The 21,657-nt window shown below is 35.2% G+C and overlaps 3 protein-coding genes across 3 annotated transcripts; 2 read left to right on the top strand and 1 right to left on the bottom strand.

The window, feature by feature from the left end:
- Window positions 1-3,412: 3,412 nt before the first annotated feature.
- Window positions 3,413-3,898, bottom strand: LOC125495587 (brassinosteroid-responsive RING protein 1-like). Its single transcript, XM_048640350.1, has one exon. It carries the CDS (start codon window positions 3,896-3,898, stop codon window positions 3,413-3,415), a length of 486 nt encoding a protein of 161 aa, XP_048496307.1.
- Window positions 3,899-12,188: 8,290 nt separating this feature from the next.
- On the top strand, window positions 12,189-13,154 carry LOC125495586 (stemmadenine O-acetyltransferase-like). The gene has a single exon (XM_048640349.1). It carries the CDS (start codon window positions 12,189-12,191, stop codon window positions 13,152-13,154), a length of 966 nt encoding a protein of 321 aa, XP_048496306.1.
- Window positions 13,155-18,027: 4,873 nt separating this feature from the next.
- On the top strand, window positions 18,028-19,228 carry LOC125496024 (vinorine synthase-like). The gene has a single exon (XM_048641344.2). The coding sequence runs from the start codon at window positions 18,047-18,049 to the stop codon at window positions 19,226-19,228; it is 1,182 nt and encodes a 393-aa protein (XP_048497301.1). The 5' UTR covers window positions 18,028-18,046.
- Window positions 19,229-21,657: the final 2,429 nt, after the last annotated feature.

Raw genomic sequence — 21,657 nt, 5'->3', positions numbered from 1 at the left:
TCTCTGTTATTTTATACGAAAGGTAGTGAAAAAGAAAGGGAATCATTAGGGTATTACAAGGTTTTTTATTATAGCATGCACCATATCATAAACATATTCACTGACTTTTCACATTCGAAAAGTATTTTTTTTTTTGTTATGGTAGCTTAACAGTAAATTAAATTTATTTAAAACTCAACATATATAGACACAAAACTTAGAAAAGTAATTTCATAAATTAATTGGAAAATAATGATAAAATCTTACGAGTTTACTTAATTAGACTCTATGTGAATAAGTAAGTCAATTAATTTTTCTTCTTGACTAAAATACCTACTGTACGAGTAAGAATGATAATAGCGGTGTACGAAATCTTAATTCCAATTTCATAAGGAGAATTTGAATAACGTAAGATATAAATAAAAGATATTGTTTATTTAGTGGGGTGATTCACAAGTTATTTTTTAAAAATAAAAGTGGAAAAACATATTTTCTCTTTAATTATATTTAATATATATATATATATATATAATAATTTTTAAAATATTTTTGATTTTTACACCATCTTTTCAGGAAAAGTATCATAAAAATCTTAAATTTATAAAATAAATTTTTTCACGTGTAAGTTGCATAGACCTAAAACATACTTAGTGATATGTATATACTAATCTTGTCAATCAGAAAAGTTGACAACTAAAACTTGAATCTTAATTTTTTATGTTTCTATATATTTATCTTTAGATATTAAAAAAATTTGCAAACTCAATACGAAAAACAATAATGAAGAAGCATGTAGTTTCCATGTTTTTTTTATATTTGTTTTAAAAATAAACATAATTATTTTGTCAAGCATGGAATTAATTTTATTTTGTTATATAATATATATCACATGAGTCAAAAACATAAAACCAAAAAAAAAAAAATTCTAACATTACGGAATGAGCCCTTTTTTCGGTTTTTATTGGCTGATAAAAGGTATAATAGTACTCCCTCCGATCTTTATTAGTTTACTTCTTTCTTTTGCACAGAGTTTTAGGAGAACTAATATTATGGGTTATAGAAAGAAAGAAATTCTATTATTTTATATTAAAGTTGGATGTATGTGTGATGAAAAGTAAGTGGACCCATTCCAAAAATAGAAACAAAAGAAAGCGGTAATTAATAAGGAACATCCAAAAAATTACGGGTAAACTAATAAAGACCAGAAGGAGTACTTTACACTTTTATTTGTGGCGCTCACATCTATTTGAACACTTTAGCACTCAAGCTAAAAATAAAAATTTATGAAGTAAGGAGCTCTCTATTATTGGTTTCCAAAATCACAGTTGCTCCCATGCAAATGCAGCTCCAAAATGACTGAAATGGCCTATATTTCCCCCCTTTTAAGATGTTCTTGTTCTAGATATGTAAGATATTGTACAATAGAAAATTCAATTACAAAAGTAAATTTCCCTTTCTTTTGTTCAATACAAAATAAAAAAACTATGTAAAAACATGGAGGGAAAGGAAGAGGATGGATAAGAGGAGAGTAAAAGGTGTTCGCAAATTAGATCATGCACCGAGGTGTAGGATGAGCATCCTACACCTTGGCCAAAACTACGTCGTTTTGATGATTTTAGGAGATCCAAAATTTGGAAGGCTTTTGACAGTATTTTTGAAAGTGGGCCAGCTTTTTCTCTCTTATCACTCACTCATTCCCTCTCTTTCTCTCTCATTTATTTTTCAAGAACCATTTCAATTCTCTCTCTCATTTATTTTGTTCTTCATTTATTTCTCCCTTATTTTCATTCATTTCTATTATAAATTTCCAAATGTTGATATTTGATTTTATATTCTGTTTTGCATTTTTAAAACTTTTTTTAATGCACAAATGCATATGGTTTGATGTACAATAATATACGAGTGTACATTTGGGGATTTTCAGTGATCAAAGTAAGGACCATCAGTGTACATTGTGATTTATCCTTATTTACGTTGGTTGCGGTACCTTTTTATTATTATTAGCTCCACCTACAGTTGCATGTACATGCACGTACCTTGCATGTACACTTTGTTGACATTCATGTACATTAACTGGGTTACAATCATATTGTTATGTGTTGACCTTTTGTTCTAGTACCTATATTAAGTTTTTTTTTTTGTTTTGTTCGTGTCTATAGAATATGTTATGCATGCATGTTAGTGAAGCTAATGTATATTTAGTCATACACAGTGATCATTAACGCAACTTTAATGTACACAGAACAAAGTCAGCTCTATAAAATAACTTGAACATCCAGTCATAACAACATTGTACATTCAGGCTTAGTAATTGAACAATCTTGCTAGAACATTTGTACATTGAGTCATATCTAGTGAACATTCAATCAAACAATAATGTATTTTTATTTTCAGTGATCAAAGTAATGACCATCAGTGTACATTGTGATTTATCCTTATTTACGTTGGTTGCGGTACTTTTTTTATTATTATTAGCTCCACATACAGTTGCATGTACATGCACATACCTTGCATGTACACTTTGTTGACATTCATGTACATTAACTGGGTTACAATCATATTGAGTTTTTTTTTTGTGGCACCTGGAGCAATATGAGGTATAGGACTGTAATTGTACATATTGAATTTCATTAATGAACAAACATCAACACACCAGTGTACAAAGATTGCAAATTACTCACTTGACATCAGCTTTAGGAATTGGGTTACTTTTATTCTATTATGTTTCTTTGTACATTCTTGGCTTCGTGGTTGTTCATTAACAAAATCAAAATGTACAATGACATCCCCTAAAATCATCAATAACACACAATGAACAATAATAGACATCCAAAGTACAATCCTTGTGATATAGTGAACGATGTAATAACACACAATGAACAATAACATACATTCAAAGTAGAGTGTGGTGAACAGTATATGGGGGGAAATGATGGCAGTTGACATCAAATCAGTTATTAAATGGTGAACAGTAACTGTCAAATCATTTACTTTTTGAATTTTCGACATGTACATTGGATGTAAGGGGAATGTACATTGGCTGTCAAATCAATTTTTTTTTGCATGTTGAATGGTGCGTTTTATTCTTTTTGCCTTGCGTTTTGGAGCTGGTGTAGGATGCTCATCCTACACCTCTGTCCACCATCTACTTATTGAAAGGTGTTAAGGAGGAGGATGGAAAATTAGTTTTTCTTTCTTCGTAAAAAGAAAATGATTTTCACCTATACAAGAGCTATTTCTCTATAATGAAAACGATGTTTTACACCCTTGCTAACTCAAACAACAAACAATCATAGGAAAATGAAAACTTATATTCATGAAAAACATTTTACATCATACCAAACTGGAGCCTAAATGCCACATATGGATAAAAACTATTAAAAAGTCATCACATAACACTATGTACAAAAACATATATTATAAATTCATAATGCTACAACATGTTGTTGATCAAACAGAACTCGCCACCAAATTCAGGAATGGCAGAAGTTGCAGCTGTCCAAGGCTTCCCATGTAAAACCGCCATTAATTCATCAGGTACGAAGGGTGTCCTACATAGAGGGCAAGTAATCTGATCATGTTCCATCCATCGGTCCAAACACCCCCTATGAAATATATGCCTGCAGGTTGTCAGTCTTCTGATCTCCACATTGTCTCTGAACTCAAGCATGCAAATGACACACTGCTCGGGTATATTGGACCCGAGCCCGGGCCCAATCATATCCTGGATTATAGAGGCCGATATGGGCCTGAATTCGGGTTTGTTGCTGGGCCAATATATACGGGGCACGAGAACGTAGGGGAAACCCAACTGCCTGAAGGATGCTTGGATAAAAGTTCTTAGAAAACATAGGAGAGAGAGGGTGTTAATGAAGAGTTTTGGGAGCATTAGTTTAGCATAGATTGAAGGAAAAACCATTGGACTTTGACTTACTTTTTAGAGAAAGATGGAGTTGTGCTGAAGCGTGGAATGGCAAATTAATTGTAGTGGTGATGACGGATGATAGTAAGGAAAAAAAAATTCTGTTATAGTTAGTTGTATTTTTAGTTGTAGTTATCGTTCTGTTTGGCATTACTAGTTGAAAATAAACTGAAACTGATAAGTTAACTGAAACTGATAAGATAAAATTAAAACTGATAAGATGCTAGAACTGATAAGGTAACTGAGGGCCTGTTCTCTTCGGCATAAAACAGCTGAACTGAACTGAACTGAATTGAACTGAATTGAACTGAACTGAATTGAACTGAACTGAACTGATCTGAACTGAACTGAACTGAATTGAACTGAACTGAACTGAAATGAATAGTGATATGTGAGAGTAAAAGTATTGTCAAGAGCTGAACTGAACTGAACTGAACTGAACTTATCTGAATTGAACTGAATTGAACTGAACTGAATTGAACTGAACTGAATTGAACTGAACTGAACTGAACTGAACTGAACTGAACTGAAAATAAGCTGGGGAGAACAGGCCCTGATTACTTTAAGTGTTTTGCAAAATTAGTTGATTAAGTTGATAAATTATTTTAGCAAAATTACTTGTTGTCAAAATTTTGGAAAGATTTTCCAAAATTTCAATCACCTAATTTTGAAAAGGTAAATTTTTTAACTTCTCATTTAAGTCATTGTAGTCATGTGAAATTTTATTTTAAGTGCTCCCCAAACACTACTAATCATTTTAGCACCTAAAATATATTAGCACCTTATCATTTAAGGTAGCTGTTGGGCCCGCGTTTACACTTTGGCGCTGCATTCAATAAATGAGAAGGCTAGAGTTGGGCCGCCAAAATAAAGAGGACCAGTTCAAATACATCACTATGGCAGTTAAGCAGTTGTGATATAAGAGGGATTGTGGGTGACGTGGCGCGAATATGGTGGAAGCAGCTCACAAGATCAGTAGAAGAGATTCTCATATATATATGTAATTTATGTAAACCTAGCAGGCTAGCTGATCATATTTCTTATCTCTCTAAGCCTCCCTTTAGGAATATTCATCCTCTCTCTCACTACCATAACTCCTCTTGTAACGAAGAACAAAGTTCTTTACTTTGCTTGATCTTTGTACGGCGTCAACGTCATATTAGTGCGTGGATTGGTGATCAAGAGCATCACCTGCGGTTTTTCCCTTTTCGGGTTTTCCGCGTCAACAATTTCTTGCTCCTTTTATTGCTTTATTCAGTTTACGTTATTTATTTCTTTAATAATGTTGATTGCTATTCGCATATTGATCTAGTTGTTGGCACCTTAACCTTTTGCGTACTTGGTACAAAATCGGCATAAACAGTAGCTAAAATGCTTCCCCAAACAGAGTCATTGTTTTGGTTAATGTCGTCTTTTTTGTCTTATTATTTGTTTTAAAACAAGAAGTTTGTTTAAATTGTGTGGGCCAATAATATTAAGTGGTAAAATAGACGATTACAAAAAAGTGGGACAAGAAATTTGAATTCTTAGATGTAGGATTGTGTTGGGAGTATGCAAAATTATGGATTGGAGATGGTGATTTTATATTTTAAGAAAGTGTGTGTTGCCTGTGGAATATAGAAGCATTAGCTATTGAGCTTGATTTGTCTCTTGGGTGTGGGATGAAGCTGTGTGGTCTAACAAGGTTCATTTGTCTCTTGGATATGGGATATAGGTGTATTACCTCATTTTATTTTTAATTGTTACACTTTGAGTTTTGACACTAGTCATAAATTTATGTTTCATTATTATTTGTGGTTAATAGATAAGGAAAAAATATAGTCACGCGAGATCTTCTTTTACTTGTATCGATATGTACTTTTAAAATATCAATTTTTTATAATTTTTACAAATGTAAATTAAGGGATATTACTTTTCAAATATTTACATTGGCAAATGTGAAAAAGTAAAGTATAACTATTAAAAAGAAACGAGAGTATTTTTATAAGTTAGATTAGTTCCACTATATTATACTAGTCTTACATGCACGCAATGCGTGCGATAATGTGTGATAATAAATGAAGTAGAAAATAAAATTAATTGGGTAGAAAAATCGTCTTTAGATTTTATTTTTTCAAAAAACTGATATTCAGTTTAAATGTCTTACTTTCCCCCCCTTTTTTCATTCAAATGAAATAGTTAGTTATCCTCTATTCTTTTTTCCTTTTTTTTCCTTTTTCTATTTTTTGGTGTCCCCCATGTGTTGCCTTATATAATAGAGATAAATATTTTCTCAATTTAATTTTTAATTGAAGTATTTGATGCATATACCATTTTAAACTTGTTTTAAATGGCAAGTTGGAATGAGAATTTTTAAATGATTTGCTTTTGTAATTTTTTTCATTCCATTAATTAGATCATTAAGGGTATTTTAGTCACTTCAAAAGAGGACACCACACCTCCTCCCTTGGCTTATATAATAGAGATGAAGTAAACAAAATTAATTACATATAATGAGCATTAGCAGTAGTTAAGTGTACCTTAAAGAATGTAAATTTGAGGATACTGTAGCATTAGAAAAATGTAGGGCGTACAGCGTTGTTGGAGAAATCCAAAAAAGGGATTAGCTAGTAGAGTAGTAGTCTAACTTGGGGTAAATCAACATGTGAACTAATTAAGCACTTAAAAATGTAAATTATGTTTATTATTTTTAATTATTGTCAAATTGTCATATTCTAGATCTTCTTAATTGACTTTTTGTGTGAGGGGAAGGAACCGGCCATGTTATGGTCTTGAACAATTTAATATTTAAACTGGAAAGTCTATCTTTCTTATCAATGATAGGTTCATCTATAAAAACATATTGTTCTAAGCCGCCATTCCTTAAAATACTAAGATGTTTATAATAAATTAATCATATTAATGTTAAACCGAGGAATCCCAATTTTAGAATTACTTGGCATTCATTTCACATCTAAAAAATTCCAAATTGAGCAAATTGTTCTAACCAGCCGTTCCTTAAAATTCTACGATGTTTCACCCAAAATGTGCACATTGAAAAAAAATCATAAACAAACAAATGGGAAACACTTCCGTCGAAGTAAAAGTTAATTTTATCTTAAGAGAAAGCGTGAAGCCATCCATTCCGACGCCTTCTCATCGCAAAAATTTCACATTATCTTACGTTGATCAGATACTTCCACTTGTCCCGCCCTTCCTTACGTCCGTCCTTGTGTTTTACGCCGGGACACCAGAAACACAGCCCGTTAACGTTAATCTCCTAAAGAGTTGCCTCTCGAGAATGTTGGATAATTAGTGGAAGTAATGATTCAAAGATAGTTGTTTGACTTTCCTTTAATTTAGTATTATTAGTTAGTGGGCATTCTTAGGATTCTTAGCATAAGTTTCATTTCCTAATTGTTAGCAGTATTGTTAAACGTGGGCCATTTTCTATCCCACTTTCTTTTCATTATCTTAGAAACAGTTTGTACTTTGCCTTATATAAGGCTTCTTTCTTTTCATTAATTATATGCAAGAAAGTCTACTTTCCCTTATATAATTCTATCTTGGTATCAGCAGCTTTTTTATTTTTTGAGAGAGTGCCACGACACTACAGCACTGCAGCTTTAGTTTATCTTTCAATTAATAAAAATATCCAGGTTAGATCTTTTTTTAAGCAAAAAAAAAAACAAAAAGAAAAAGAGAGAAAAGTCCAGTGGGTTCGTGAAACAAGAGCAGCGCAGCCTTGTTTCTTTCTTCTTCTTGAGTGAAACACAGTGAGAGCTTCTACCATCTTCAAAAAATCCTCTTTTTCTGTGTGAATCCATGGCTAATGGAATATCACCCACTTCTCAACCATTAATTCCCATTTTTGATGGGGATAAGTATGAGTTTTGGTCTATTAAAATGAAGACCCTCTTCCAATCTCAGGAGCTATGGGAATTCATTGAAGATGGGTATGATGATAAAGACAAAGATGCATCAAAATTGAAGGAAAATAAGAAAAAGGATGCCAAAGCCTTATTTTTTCTTCAACAATCAGTCAGTGACTCTCTCTTTTCTCGGATTGCCTCTGCAACCACGTCTAAGATGGCTTGGCAAACTCTGAAAACTGAATTTCAGGGCTCGACGAAGGTAATTGAAGTAAAACTCCAATCTCTTCGTTCTGATTTTGAAACTTTGAGTATGGATACCAAAGAAACTGTGCAAGACTATCTATCTAGGGCTAGTTCTATTGTCAATAGAATGAGATCTTATGGAGAGACAATCACTGATCAAACTGTGGTTAAAAAGATATTGAGAACTCTTAATACTCGATTTGACCTTATTGTTCCTGCAATTGAGGAATCCCATGATCTCTCTACTTATTCCTTTGCTGAATTGATGAGCTCGTTACAAAATCATGAAGAGCGAATGAACAGAAAACAAGGAGTTACGCAAGGAGTTACTGAAGAAAAGGCATTCCAGGTGAAAGAGGAAACCTCTAGTAGAGGAAATAGCCGAGGTGGCTATCGTGGCAGAGGACGCGGTGGTCGTACTGGTGGTCGAGGTCGCGGTCGCGGTCGATCACAGGAGCAACGCCACTTCAACCAGAAAAGCTCCATTCAGTGTCATTATTGCAAAAAATTTGGCCACAAAGAAGCAGAATGTTGGTCAAAGCAGAAAGATGAAAGCACTAAAGCCAATTTGGTCGAGACTGATGATACCTCAGAGATGTTGTTCATGGCACATTATCCTGATCACACCAGTGATCAGAATTTATGGTTCATTGACAGTGGATGCTCGAACCACATGTCCAATTCTCGCTCCCTGTTTGAGACTTTGGACGTCTCCAAAAAATCCGAAGTTCGACTTGGTGATAACAAAACTGTTCAAGTCGATGGGAAAGGTACAATTGCTATCTGTTCTAGCACTGGTAAAAAGAAATTATTGCATGATGTTTTCTTTGTACCTAGTTTAGCTCACAATTTGCTAAGTGTGGGACAATTGATGAATGATGGATTGGTAGTTGTGTTTGATGCTGGTCAGTGTGTTATTAGAGATAAGAAATCGGGTCTTAATCTTGTTAGTGTTAGTATGACCAAAAACAGAATGTTCCCACTTGATGTATCCATTGTAGAAGACAAGGCTCTTATTGTTAAAGGTGGTAGTGACTCTGACCTATGGCATTTGCGTTATGGTCACTTACACCTTAATGGGTTGAAATTATTGAGTCAAAAAGAGATGGTTTTAGGCCTACCACACATCAATAAACTTGAGTTCTGTGAAGGGTGTGTCTTAGGGAAACACAGTAAAAAGCCTTTTCCCGTTGGGAAGTCCCGAAGAGCAACTGAATGTCTTGAGTTAGTTCATGCAGACTTGTGTGGGCCGATGAGAACGGAGTCATTGAATGGTAGTCGTTATTTTCTATTGTTCACTGATGATTATACAAGGATGAGTTGGGTTTACTTTTTGACACTCAAGTCTGAAGCACTTGAATGTTTAAAAAGTTCAAAGCCTTTGTTGAGAAACAATCAGGTTGTTTCATAAAGAAGTTGCGCACAGACAATGGAGGTGAATTTTGCTCAAATGATTTTGATGCATTTTGTGAAGAGCTTGGAATCTACAAGCAACTTACTGCACCCTACACCCTAGAGCAAAATGGCATTGCTGAACGGAAGAACCGAACCATTGTAGAAATGGCCAGAAGCATGTTGAAGCCAGAGGACTTCCAAATCAGTTCTGGGCAGAAGCAGTAGCTACGTCCGTGTATCTTCGCAACATCTCTCCCACAAAAGCAGTCATGAATCAGACTCCATATGAAGCATGGCATAATGTGAAGCCTCTGGTAAGCCACTTAAAAGTTTTTGGTTGTATAGCCTATGCTTTGGTAAAATCATCTCGTCATAAACTTGAAAATAAATCAGAAAAATGTGTTTTTCTTGGTTATAGTTTGAAATCCAAAGCTTATAGGTTGTATAATCCAATAAGTGGCAAGATCATTATAAGTCGAGATGTGTTATTTAATGAGTCTGCTAGCTGGTCTTGGAATTCTGATAATACAGGACAGATGGTTCCTTTTATTGATGATGGAGAAGTCTCTGGTGTAGTCCCTGATGCAGTCCCTAATGCAGCAACCCATACATCACAAGAAAGTAGTTGCAACTCACAAGACAACAATACTACTTCGTTTGCAAGCCCACAACCTGGCAGCAACACAATTTCGTCACCAGAAAGTACACCAGAATCTCAGCAGAGGTTCCGTTCACTAAGAGAGATTTATGAAACATGTGACTTTGCTCTCTCAGTCTCAGATCCTATTTATTATGACGATGCTGCTCAAGAACAAGTATGGCAGGATGTTATGGCAGAAGAAATGAAATGCATACAGAAGAACAACACATGGGAGTTAGTTGATCTTCCGGAAGGAAAAAATGCCATTGGCTTGAAATGGGTGTTCCGTACTAAGTATCATGCTGATGGAAGAGTACAAAAGCATAAGGCTCGATTGGTGGCTAAGGGATATGCACAAGAGCAAGGAGTTGACTATGATGAGACGTTCTCTCCAGTGGCTCGATTTGAAACGGTACGAACCTTTCTTGCCTTAGCTGCTCAACTTGGTTGGCCGGTGTTTCAGTTTGATGTTAAATCAGCTTTCCTAAATGGAGAGTTGAAGGAGGAGGTATATGTTGCTCAACCTGAAGGCTTTGTTGTTCATGATGAAGTGAACAAAGTCTATAGGTTACAAAAGGCATTGTATGGCCTTAAACAAGCCCCGCGTGCATGGTATCACAAAATTGACTCATACTTTCTGGAGAATGGTTTTCAAAGGAGTGAAAATGAGCCTACACTCTATTTAAAAAAGCAAGGTACTGTTGGTTTTCTCGTGGTTTGTTTGTACGTAGATGATATGATATACATGGGGTCTTGTGAGTCTATTATTGCTGAATTCAAGTCTAGTATGCTGAGGAAGTTTGAGATGACAGACATGGGTTTACTACACTATTTTCTTGGGTTAGAAGTAAAACAAGGTGTTGATGGTATTTTTCTCTCCCAACGAAAGTTTGCAGAAGATCTTCTCAAAAAATTTCAGTTGACAGGATGCACACCTGCTTACACTCCAATGAATCCTAATGAGAAATTGTCGACAAATGATGATACAGGAGCAGCAAATGCAAGGCTGTACAGAAGCATGGTAGGTGGTTTGAACTATCTATCTCACACTCGACCTGATATTGCGCACTCTGTTGGACTGGTTTCTAGGTTTATGCATAAGCCTACGAAACATCATCTTGGAGCAGTAAAGAGGATAATGCACTACATAGCAGGTACATCTGATTATGGGATTTGGTACAACAATGTGAAGACCATGAGGTTGGTCGGCTATTGCGATAGTGATTGGGCAGGTTCCCTTGATGACAGAAAAAGCACCTCCGGGTACGTATTCACTCTTGGATCCGGTGCTATCTCTTGGTCATCAAAGAAACAGAGTACAGTAGCTTTATCCTCATCGGAAGCTGAGTATGCAGCAATTACTTCGCAGCTTGTCAGGCTATTTGGTTACGAAGACTGTTAGCAGATTTTCTTCAAGATCAAGTGACTGCTACTGAGATTTATTGTGACAACATGTCAGCAATTAATCTGACAAAGAATGCTATCTTTCATAGTCGTACAAAACACATCGATATTCGGCATCATTTCATTCGTGAATTAGTAGCTCAGGGAGATATTGCAATGAAGTTTTGTACTACAAATCAACAAATGGCTGACATTCTAACCAAGTCACTTGCGTTCAAGAAACAAGATTTTTTCATGATGAAGATGGGAGTATGCAACTTTGAATCAAGGGGGTATGTTGGATAATTAGTGGAAGTAATGATTCAAAGATAGTTGTTTGACTTTCCTTTAATTTAGTATTATTAGTTAGTGGGCATTCTTAGGATTCTTAGCATAAGTTTCATTTCCTAATTGTTAGCAGTATTGTTAAACGTGGGCCATTTTCTATCCCACTTTCTTTTCATTATCTTAGAAACAGTTTGTACTTTGCCTTATATAAGGCTTCTTTCTTTTCATTAATTATATGCAAGAAAGTCTACTTTCCCTTATATAATTCTATCTGAGAACACTAAATAGATTCTACCCTTTAGCTGGCCAAATCAAACAATCAACGATAACTTGCACCGACGAAGGGATACCCTTTATTCAAACTCAAGTGAATTGCCCTATATCCTATGTCCTAAACTCGCCTGGAAAACTTAACTTAGTCAACAAGTTTCTTCCACCTCGAGATTCACTAGGTGTTCTTGGTGTTGATGATAATCTGCCAATCATGTCAGTACACCTTACAATTCAAATCAATGTATTCACCTGTGGAGGTGTTGCTATTGGATGGTATGATATCCACAAAGTTACGGATGGAACCTCCTCCGCAACTTTCTTTAAATATTGGGCGGCTCTTACAAGGGGTGACTTCATTGAAAACATAGTGCAGCCTGATTTCGAAGCCGCCATCACTGCCTTCCCTCCGCGGCGTAACCCGGAGCTACTCCAGATGGGTATGGCGAATAATAATGGTTGCAAAAATCACATTCACGGCTCCCCTTCTGTCGTGGTTAAAAGTTATATATTCCGGAGCAATGCTATAGCCAAACTGAAGGCTAGGGCATCTAGTCAGCAAGTCCCCAACCCAACTCGATTGCAGGCAATGGCCGGATTTGTCTGGGAGCAACTCTTAGTAGTCTCAGAGATGGCCGGGGATCAGTACGAGCATACGGATACAACACTTCAAATTACGGTAAACATGCGACCATTTATGAACCCGCCACTCCCGAGAGGTTCTATCGGAAACCTTATTGACACGGCAGTAGCCCGGGCTGGGATATTGGCCAGCCTTCCGGAGCTCGTTGCAGAGATTCATGGAGCAGTTTTGACGACGAAGGACGAGATTAGAGAAAAGTATCATGGTGAGAATGGAGTGGAGGCAGTACGTGAAAGTTGGGATAAGTTAATCCCTATGTTGTCAGAGTATAAGGAGAGGGCATATAAGATTGTTAGCTGGTGTAAGCTTGGGTTCAGTGATCTGGATTTTGGGTTTGGGAAGCCTAAATGGATGGTTCCTACTGATGCAGTTATGTCTTCTTTTCATAAAAATCTGATTATTTTGACTGATTTTACTGACTCAGATGGTGATGACGGAGTTCAAGCATGGATTTTCCTGGACGAGAAAGATATTAAAAGTTTGGAGTCTAATTCTGATTTTCTTGCTTTTGCTTCTCCTCTTCAACCCATATTGTGAATTTTGTGGCGTAAATGTATGTTTTTCACTATTCATTTTTGCTCTTTTTATAGTGATGAACTATTCATAGTTCAGACCATTTGTGATATTGCTTTCGCATTGTTTTCAACCCATGTTGTAAATCTTTACGTAAATTGTTTTGACATAGAAAATGTGTGTTTTTCACTTTTCATTTTGCTCTTTCTACAGTGATCAACTGTTCATGCTTCCCGCCATTTGTAATATTGTACGGTGTCTGTGATATGCATGGTACTCCTTCCTCCAATTTTTCAGTTTTTTTTTTTTCTTTTTTTTTCCAGTAACATAGATAACCATAGACAATTACATGCTAATTCCCCTCATCTGGCTTGTTGGCTAGCCAGGAAGTGGGCTTTTTGGACATTTATTCTTTCTACTTTAATTATACAAACTGACTAAAATTCTCCCAATAATATTAAAAAATTTCAAGAATTATGTTATGGATTAAAGAAATCATTTTTGCACCGTTTCGTAAACTCTCCACCACTTGTTTAGCGTCAGACCAAACCTCCAAGTTTTTTAATTTATGTTACGACTTCGACACTCCTTTATTCCAAAGAGAAGGGCATAGGCCTCAATTTGTGTTGGTGAGCTTGCCTCAACTGAAAATCCTCCTTTTGTTGTTTCCATATTTCCTTCCATTATTACCCATCCATATGCAACATCACCCAGGTCATTTTTTACTGTATTTGTTTTCTTTCCAAGTACCATCAACTATCAGAGTACTATGGTTTCTGTCAAGTGTCCAGTTTTTCTCCCAAGAGATCTTCCCTCGTAACTCTCTCGCACTACGCTTTCTTTTGACCTTTCATCCTTGTGGATATTGCTAGAGCATTCACACTATCTTCTTTGCGTGAGACTAAAGATCTCAAAAGTATCTAGGGGATTCAAGTGATATCTTGTATTGAATATGATTTTGTTCCTTAGTAACCAGACACTCCATAAAATTCCTAAAATTCAAGTGTTTTACCCTCAAGACTTCTTTCCTCCTGCATTAGGTACCATAACCAATTTATATACCATACCGTGATGGTAGTATTGACTGGGTTCTCCAAGTTTATTCCTAGATTTGAGCTCTTCCAAATTCTCATAGTTACTTCGCAGTTCTTGAATAAGTGAGTATCCATCTCCTCCTCTTTCCCACAGAGCGGGCAAGGAATCTCACTTAGAATTTTTCTCTTTCTAAGGTTTACTCCGGGGGCTAATGCACCATTAGCTAGCTTCCAATAGAATATTTTCCATTTTGACCAAAATTTTTGTTTCCAGAATTTCTTCCAGAACTTTGATATGTCGACATTATCGTTCTCTCCTCCCTTGATTAACCAGTACCCTAATTTGGTTAGGTACTCCCCATGTCTTGTGTAACACTCCGATAATATATTCTCTCTTTTCAGAAATACCTTTATAATATAAAAGTAGAGAATTACCCAAGTATTATCGCCCGTGTGATAACGTATCGACTAATTCAGAATTTTACAGCGGAAAACATATAACTAAACTTTAACCTTTTATTATAAATAAATAAGTATTTAGAAATCAAACAATCTAAATGAGTCTTATTCAAACCAACTTAATAATGTATATTCCTACAAATGCAAAAAAGTAAAATAAAATAGTCACACATTCTCTCCATTCCAGATTCCCAATTATGCACATCTTCGAACCTATAATGTCAATACTTTACTGAATCAGCTCACCAAATTGGGTCATCACATGATCAATAAGGCAAAGCCATGATCACAAACACTAACAAAGCACATAATCAGCGAAACTGAGTACTACATACTAAAACATAAGTATTCCTAACTTGATACTAAATAAATAACATGCAGGGATAAATAATAATATAATCATATAACATTCTGTAGACAACTTTTACTAACTAACTCTAAACATCTTTTTATTACTCAAATGGAATAGTTATTGGACCCGAGTTGTGCTACCACCAATGCCTTCACTAAGAAGACGAAATACGAGCGCGACTCTGTATTCCAGAATGACCTGCGATATCGAGAGACCTTTGAAAAATAAAAGAGGGATGGTGATCAATCCATCTCCTAGAAAAAGCCATGGGCTACCACCATGTACTCCAACTCCCAAAGTCCAACTCTTGACGTGCACCAGTCTAATGTTTACAACTATTCTCATTACACTTTACGTTAATTACCAATTATCACTTGTTATGACACACATACAAGCAACACAGAAATAACAACCAAATGGTCACAACTGAACTTCTTTTATCTTAAGATTTAATAAGTGATCACAACTTATAACCCAAGATCATTTTCCTTTTATCTCAATCGTTCATATTTGTTGAACCTAGCCAACAATCCAACTTACCTTTAAAATGGCATAATTTATCAACTTACCAAATAAGGCCCACAGTCCTCATAAAGTATTGAATATAATAAATAAGGGAACATATGAATAACACGATTCAATCCCTATAACAAATATTAATTCCTCATATGAATTAATAAATAAAATCTCCTTCCACATGCTTGCATCAGTTATTTCATACAAACATGAAAATTTTTACTCATAATAAATCTCAAAATCACATGCTTGCACACAGGCATAAAACATGTAACAATCAATAATACCAGAAATCACATATGAACTTAATAAGTTTCTATATATGATACTAAAATTCTTTCTCCTTAAATCAGGATACTAATCACATAGCACACAGGTATGTACGTACCTTGTGTAGACAAATTGAGAGACCACTTTTCTACTCTAAAAGTTGTCTAGGAAATAATCTCCGCCTAACAAAATACAAAACTACGACATGTCGAGTTCACCTGATAGGTCCCGCAACCAATCTGGACTAGAAAATGTTTCCCCCGACCCGATCAGGCGGATGTCCGATTTATGTGGAAAACGCGTTTTTGACGTGGAGTATAAATAAGTGATTTTAACTAGTTGTTTTAGACTACGAATTTAGTCTAATTATCTCTGGTATCTGTTTTTTCCTCACATAATAAAATATTCTCTCTCTCTGCCCGTGGATGTAGCCAAATTGGTAACCACATAAATATGTTGTCTCTTTTATTTGTTTTTGCCTTCATTATTTGTTTCTTTCTCACGTCCGTTATAACAATATAAATCAACAAAAACAATCAAAATGTAACATGTGAATTTTAAATACTATGCAAACAGTGTAACTATTTCTAAACGGAGGAAGTATTTTACATAGCATTATCTCACACAAACGTACCACTAGTAGGATAACTTTTTTAATTCAAGAAGTGATGCGGTCTGCGACAAAATAATGATGACGTTCACGAGTAATCTCATAAATGTGTAATCAGTAATATAGCATCTCCAATGGTAAGAAAAAGGGACCTGCTTGCAAATTAACTAAAATTTCAAGCAAGTAGCTTACCATTGGAGTGGAAAAATTAGTTGCAGCTCGAAGGAGCAACCTGTCCAAACAAGCTACACTGCTTATTGGTTGAAATAAAGAAAACAGCCTCCACCTAAATTGTAACATGTGTCTAATTTATTTTAATTTTTATTTTTCAAGCAGGTTACTGTTTGTTATAGCTAACCATTAGAGTGCTTTGTAGCTTGAAAATGTAGTAATTTAAAAAACTGATGTGGCAAGTCAAGCTCCAAGGTGTTGTAACTTACTATTGGAGTTGCTCTAATCTTTTTTATGTTAATCTACCATTTATGTCACACCATTAACTAATAGAATATGTACTTAACGCATTATTTACAAGACTTTGTAATTTTGATGAGTCTTTTTACATTTTATTCGAGTTCTGCATTGTACCACATTAGTTTTAAGATTTCACAATAATAATGCATCCTGAAACTTATTTGTTTTAGTGCATAGTTGCCCAACTGGCAACTCACGTCATTATTTCCGTTGACTATTTGTAAGTTGTAATCTAGTGAAATTATTTTAACTTGTACATAATTTAATTGTTGTAGTTTTTATAAATTAGATTGCAAAAGAATAAATGAAATAATTGACGCTTAGGTACGATGGGGACTATGCATTGTACAGAGGGAGTAAGTCTCAATATATAAGAAAAATATAGTCATGTGGGGTCTCCTTTGATTTGTCTTAATGAGTACTTTATTAATATTCAATTATTATAATTTTTACTAATATGTAATCAAAGTAAGAAAGATAAAAAAAAAAATACAAAGGGAGTAAGTCTCAAGGTTATGAAAGTTCAAAAAGATTGAGGTACATAATGAAAATCGAAAAACTAAAATGATATGACGTAGAAAATTTGTACCTTTCTTAAATTAGTTTATTTCTATAATTCTTAGGGATGTGTAGTGCAATATTGCAATAGTTTCGAAGAAATAAAGTTAATAAACTATTGAATTTGCAAAGTAAAAAAAATTAAATATAAAGAAAAATGCATTAATAAAAATTGCAATTGCTCATGTCGATTTTCCATACTTGGGGAACCAATATTTCTCAAGATAAATAAGTAGAACTTTAAAAGGATAGGAATTAGCTCAAGTGGGTAGAGCACTCTCACTTGGCACCTGAGGTCAGGGGTTCGATCCTTACCCCCAGCATTATGCTAGGATATTACCTAGCATGTTATGCAATATGCATGCCTTATTAGCCAATGTCTAGACAATCGAGGGAGTTCTTAAAATGAAAGTGAAAGTAATATCAAGGGAATTGGTGAAGCCATCATCTCCCACACCTGGTAGGGATTAGCTCTTGGGCTTACTTAATTTTGTAATAAAAAAAAAAAAGTAAAACTTTAACAATAGATATCAAAATAAAGAAAAATCGAATTAGGTCTATAAAATGTTAACGATTGGTCTACCCTCTACGTCCAGAAATAACAAAGATACAATCCACAAACTAGAAAATCGAGGGAGTTCTTAAAATGGAAGTGAAAGTAATATCAAGGGAATTGGTGAAGCCATCATCTCCCACACCTTCACATCTCAAAAACTATACATTCTCTTACGTTGATCAGATCGTACCCATCTCCCCTCCCTTGCAGACTCCGGCCATTATTTTCTACACTGCTATATCCCAAACACAAGAACAACCCCTTGATATTACATGGCTCAAAACTTGTCTCTCTCAAACACTCACTAGATTTTATCCTTTAGCTGGTCGAATCAAACAATCGACCATCGATTGCAATGATGAAGGTATACCTGTCTTTGAAACTCGGGTTAACTGCCCTCTTTCCACTGTCTTAAACTCCCCTGTCCTCTTTAAACATGAGGGTTTACTCCAAAAGTTGTTCCCGCCTTCAGAATCCTTGTGTATTATTAACAAGCAGCAGGAAATCAGTGAGCTCGCTCACATTTGCATTCAGATCAACGTTTTCACCTGCGGTGGCGTTGCGATTGCATGGTATGATATCCACAAACTCACTGATGGGATCTCTGCTTTAACCTTCTTTAAGCATTGGGCTTCCCTAGCAAGCAGAAGCTCTGATGAAAACAAACTTATACAACCCGATTTTGGTGCCGGCATCACTGCCTTTCCTCCATCAGCTACTGCACAGCCGTTGTTGATTGTGAATGAAGAAGATCAGGTAAAGCAACACCATTGCTCTGTTGTAGTCAAGAGCTTCATCTTCAGGGACGCTGCTCTAAGCAAGCTAAAGCTTAAGGCTGCCAGCCACCAGGTGCTTCATCCTAGCCGTTTCCTAGCAGTGTCCGGTTTCATCTGGGAGCAAGCTCTGCTGGCATCAAAAACTTGCCAGAAGGACGATAAAACCGTATTTACTCTAAACATAAATGTGCGACCGAGGATGAAACCCCCGCTACCAGAATTCTCAATAGGCAACCTAATCACACACGCAGTTGCCTCGGCTCAGGTAAAGGTGGCAACGCTGCCAGAACTTGTTGCAAACATTCATACACAAGTTTGTCAAAAAAAGGAGGAAATTGAGGAATATGAGGGGGAGAAAGGGGTGAAGGCTATCCGTGAAAATGCTGAAAAGTTTCTTAAATCATGTTCTGACAATCAAGACAAGGCTTACAAGATTACTAGCTGGTGTAATGTTGGATTCAGTGATCTAGATTTTGGGTTTGGCCGGGAAGCCTAAGTGGATGGTCCCAACTGATGGGAAGCTCACTCCTTATCTCAGGAATTTGATTATCTTAAATGATTATACCGATTCTAATGGGGTAGGGATTGAAGCATGGTTGTTCTTAGAGGAAAAGCAAATGGAAATTTTGGAGTTCAATCCTAAATTCTTGGCATTTGCTTCTCCTACTCCGCCCAAGATCCTCTAAGGGACCATGTCATTTTCTGAATACCTAAAGTAACCTCGGTATCAGCTATGGAGTATCTTAAATGATTCACCAATTGATTGATTATTTGTTGCTAGACCGATGCGTTTCTCAATTTTTTTGGGATGTGTTTATGATTTACAAAATTCAACCAAACTATAGGTAGTATTCTCATAAAAATCTGAAGTATGAATAATTCCATAATAATGCCATGGGGGTCAAACTCTATAATTACAGACACCTATTCTGAACAATCTTAGTATTAATGGGAAGGTAACGTCTTTAAAAAAACACGTCTACTTTCCTTTTTCAAGTTTTAAGCTATGGAGTATTATCTGTCGTCAGATGGCTTGGCAATGAAGACTGAAGAGAAAGCGATATATAAAATAAAGATTTTTTTTTTTTTGTTATCAGAAGATAAGGAGAGATTGAAAGAGAAGAAAGTCAGAAACGAAGAAAGAGCGTTAGCTTGTGGTTAATGTTATTTGTATACGGTATACCTGTATATTTTTCGTATAATGTATGTTCTTTTTTTATGAATGACATTTCTTTTAGATGTTGGAATTAGTATATGTTTGATAGTTTTTCTTACTTTAAACTGTTGTTTCAAAAGATTAAAAAGTGTTTTGCCCCACATTAATAGTTTAAAGATTTTTTCCCTTCCTTATATAAAGTTTCCTTGTGCAGTCAATCTTTCTAACACAAACTAGTTGAAATTGAGATTGCCTTTTGAACTTGAGTATATTCTTTCCACTTCTCTTTGTGATTATGTGGTTGGATTACGTATATATAGAACCAAACCAAAAAGTAAATTACTTGATATTGTATAAGGAGTAAGAAAAAAAAACACGAAGTTTAAGATTTGTAAAAAACCGCCTCCTCTCTCCCTCTTTTTCTCTCTTCTCTCTCTTCTCCCACAAAATCCTAATTTTTAACCTAGGGGCTACCACCACCCTTTTGGGCGGTGGTAAGCCCCTTTTCTCCTTTTATTACTAGTTTTTTATGTTTATGTTTTTAATAAACTTCAGTCTCTCTCTAATGGAGAGTTTTTCTACCCATATATTGGGTTATGTCTACCCATATATTGGGTTTTATCTCTCTCCATGTGAGAGTCTAGAGAATTTATTTTTTGGTTTTTGTGTAATTCAAGATGTTGATTTGTTGATCGAAATTTGTGCGGAGTTGCAACAGATGTCAAAACTTCGTTTGCAATCACTTGAATTGAATCTGATTCTACTTCAAAACTACAAAAGATCGACAGGTCCCCTTGCAGAAGGCTTCATCAGACATCGATGCGAAAGACGAGGATTTTCAGAATTGTTAGATCTACTCAACTATCATGGTTTTGTCATATTAGAATTGTATTTATTTCATTTTCATATGTATTTATTTAGCTTTGACTTCTATTGTAGATGTCGCATGACTTTGAATCAATGAATTAATGTGTATTTCAAAAAAAAAAAGTTCAAGATTTGTAATGACTTGATATTGGTCTCGCATTTCTTTCGGAAGTAATGAATGGGAGATTCTGCAGATAATAGACAAGAGATCTAGGAACAATGGAGAAGAGAAAGAAGTGAGAAGGCGACTGTCGATATTTTTTAAAACTGCTCTATAGTTTTGAAAGTTACTAGCTACATTGTAAATTGCATGATTACTGGCTTAGGACAATTATTATTTGTGTCGTGATTTTCACTTTTTTATTGGGAAGTTTTTGTTGTATATTTGGTTAATTTAGTAAGGGTAAAATAGAGGTTTTAATATTTTGATGTCCTATCCTAGCTTCTTCACATATAAAATAGATATTAAAGCAAAATAAAATTAATATTTAATAAATAGATAAATGAAAAATTTCCCAAGTCTTGTTACAACTAGATATGTTTTTTTCTTTTCTATCTTGTGTATATCGTTCCTATAGAAACTTATCTAGGCTTCTTCAAACAATTGTAGTCTCAAAAGCTAATTCTTCAAATCACCCATCACTATTTTAATCATCAATTTATTGAAAGTGAAACCCCATATAGGAGCAGACATTCTTATGTAAGGAAGAAAATTATTGGTGATGGTTAGATATAAGATTTTTTCTCTCTAGTTTCTCTTGGCGCATGATTCTAAGGTGCATCGTCGCAGTGGCAAGAAAGGCGAGAGACAAGTCTCACAATGATTCTTCGGGCAATAAAAAAGGTAAGTTGCAAGGTCCAACGTCAGATTGTCAGGCATTGAAAACGAAATCCATGGATGA

Source organism: Beta vulgaris, chromosome 3 (genome assembly GCF_026745355.1).
Source record: "Beta vulgaris subsp. vulgaris cultivar EL10 chromosome 3, EL10.2, whole genome shotgun sequence".
Classification (NCBI taxonomy): Eukaryota; Viridiplantae; Streptophyta; class Magnoliopsida; order Caryophyllales; family Amaranthaceae; genus Beta; species Beta vulgaris.
The sequence above is the reverse complement of the archived record's forward strand: the minus strand, read 5'-3'. Positions and strand labels throughout refer to the sequence as shown.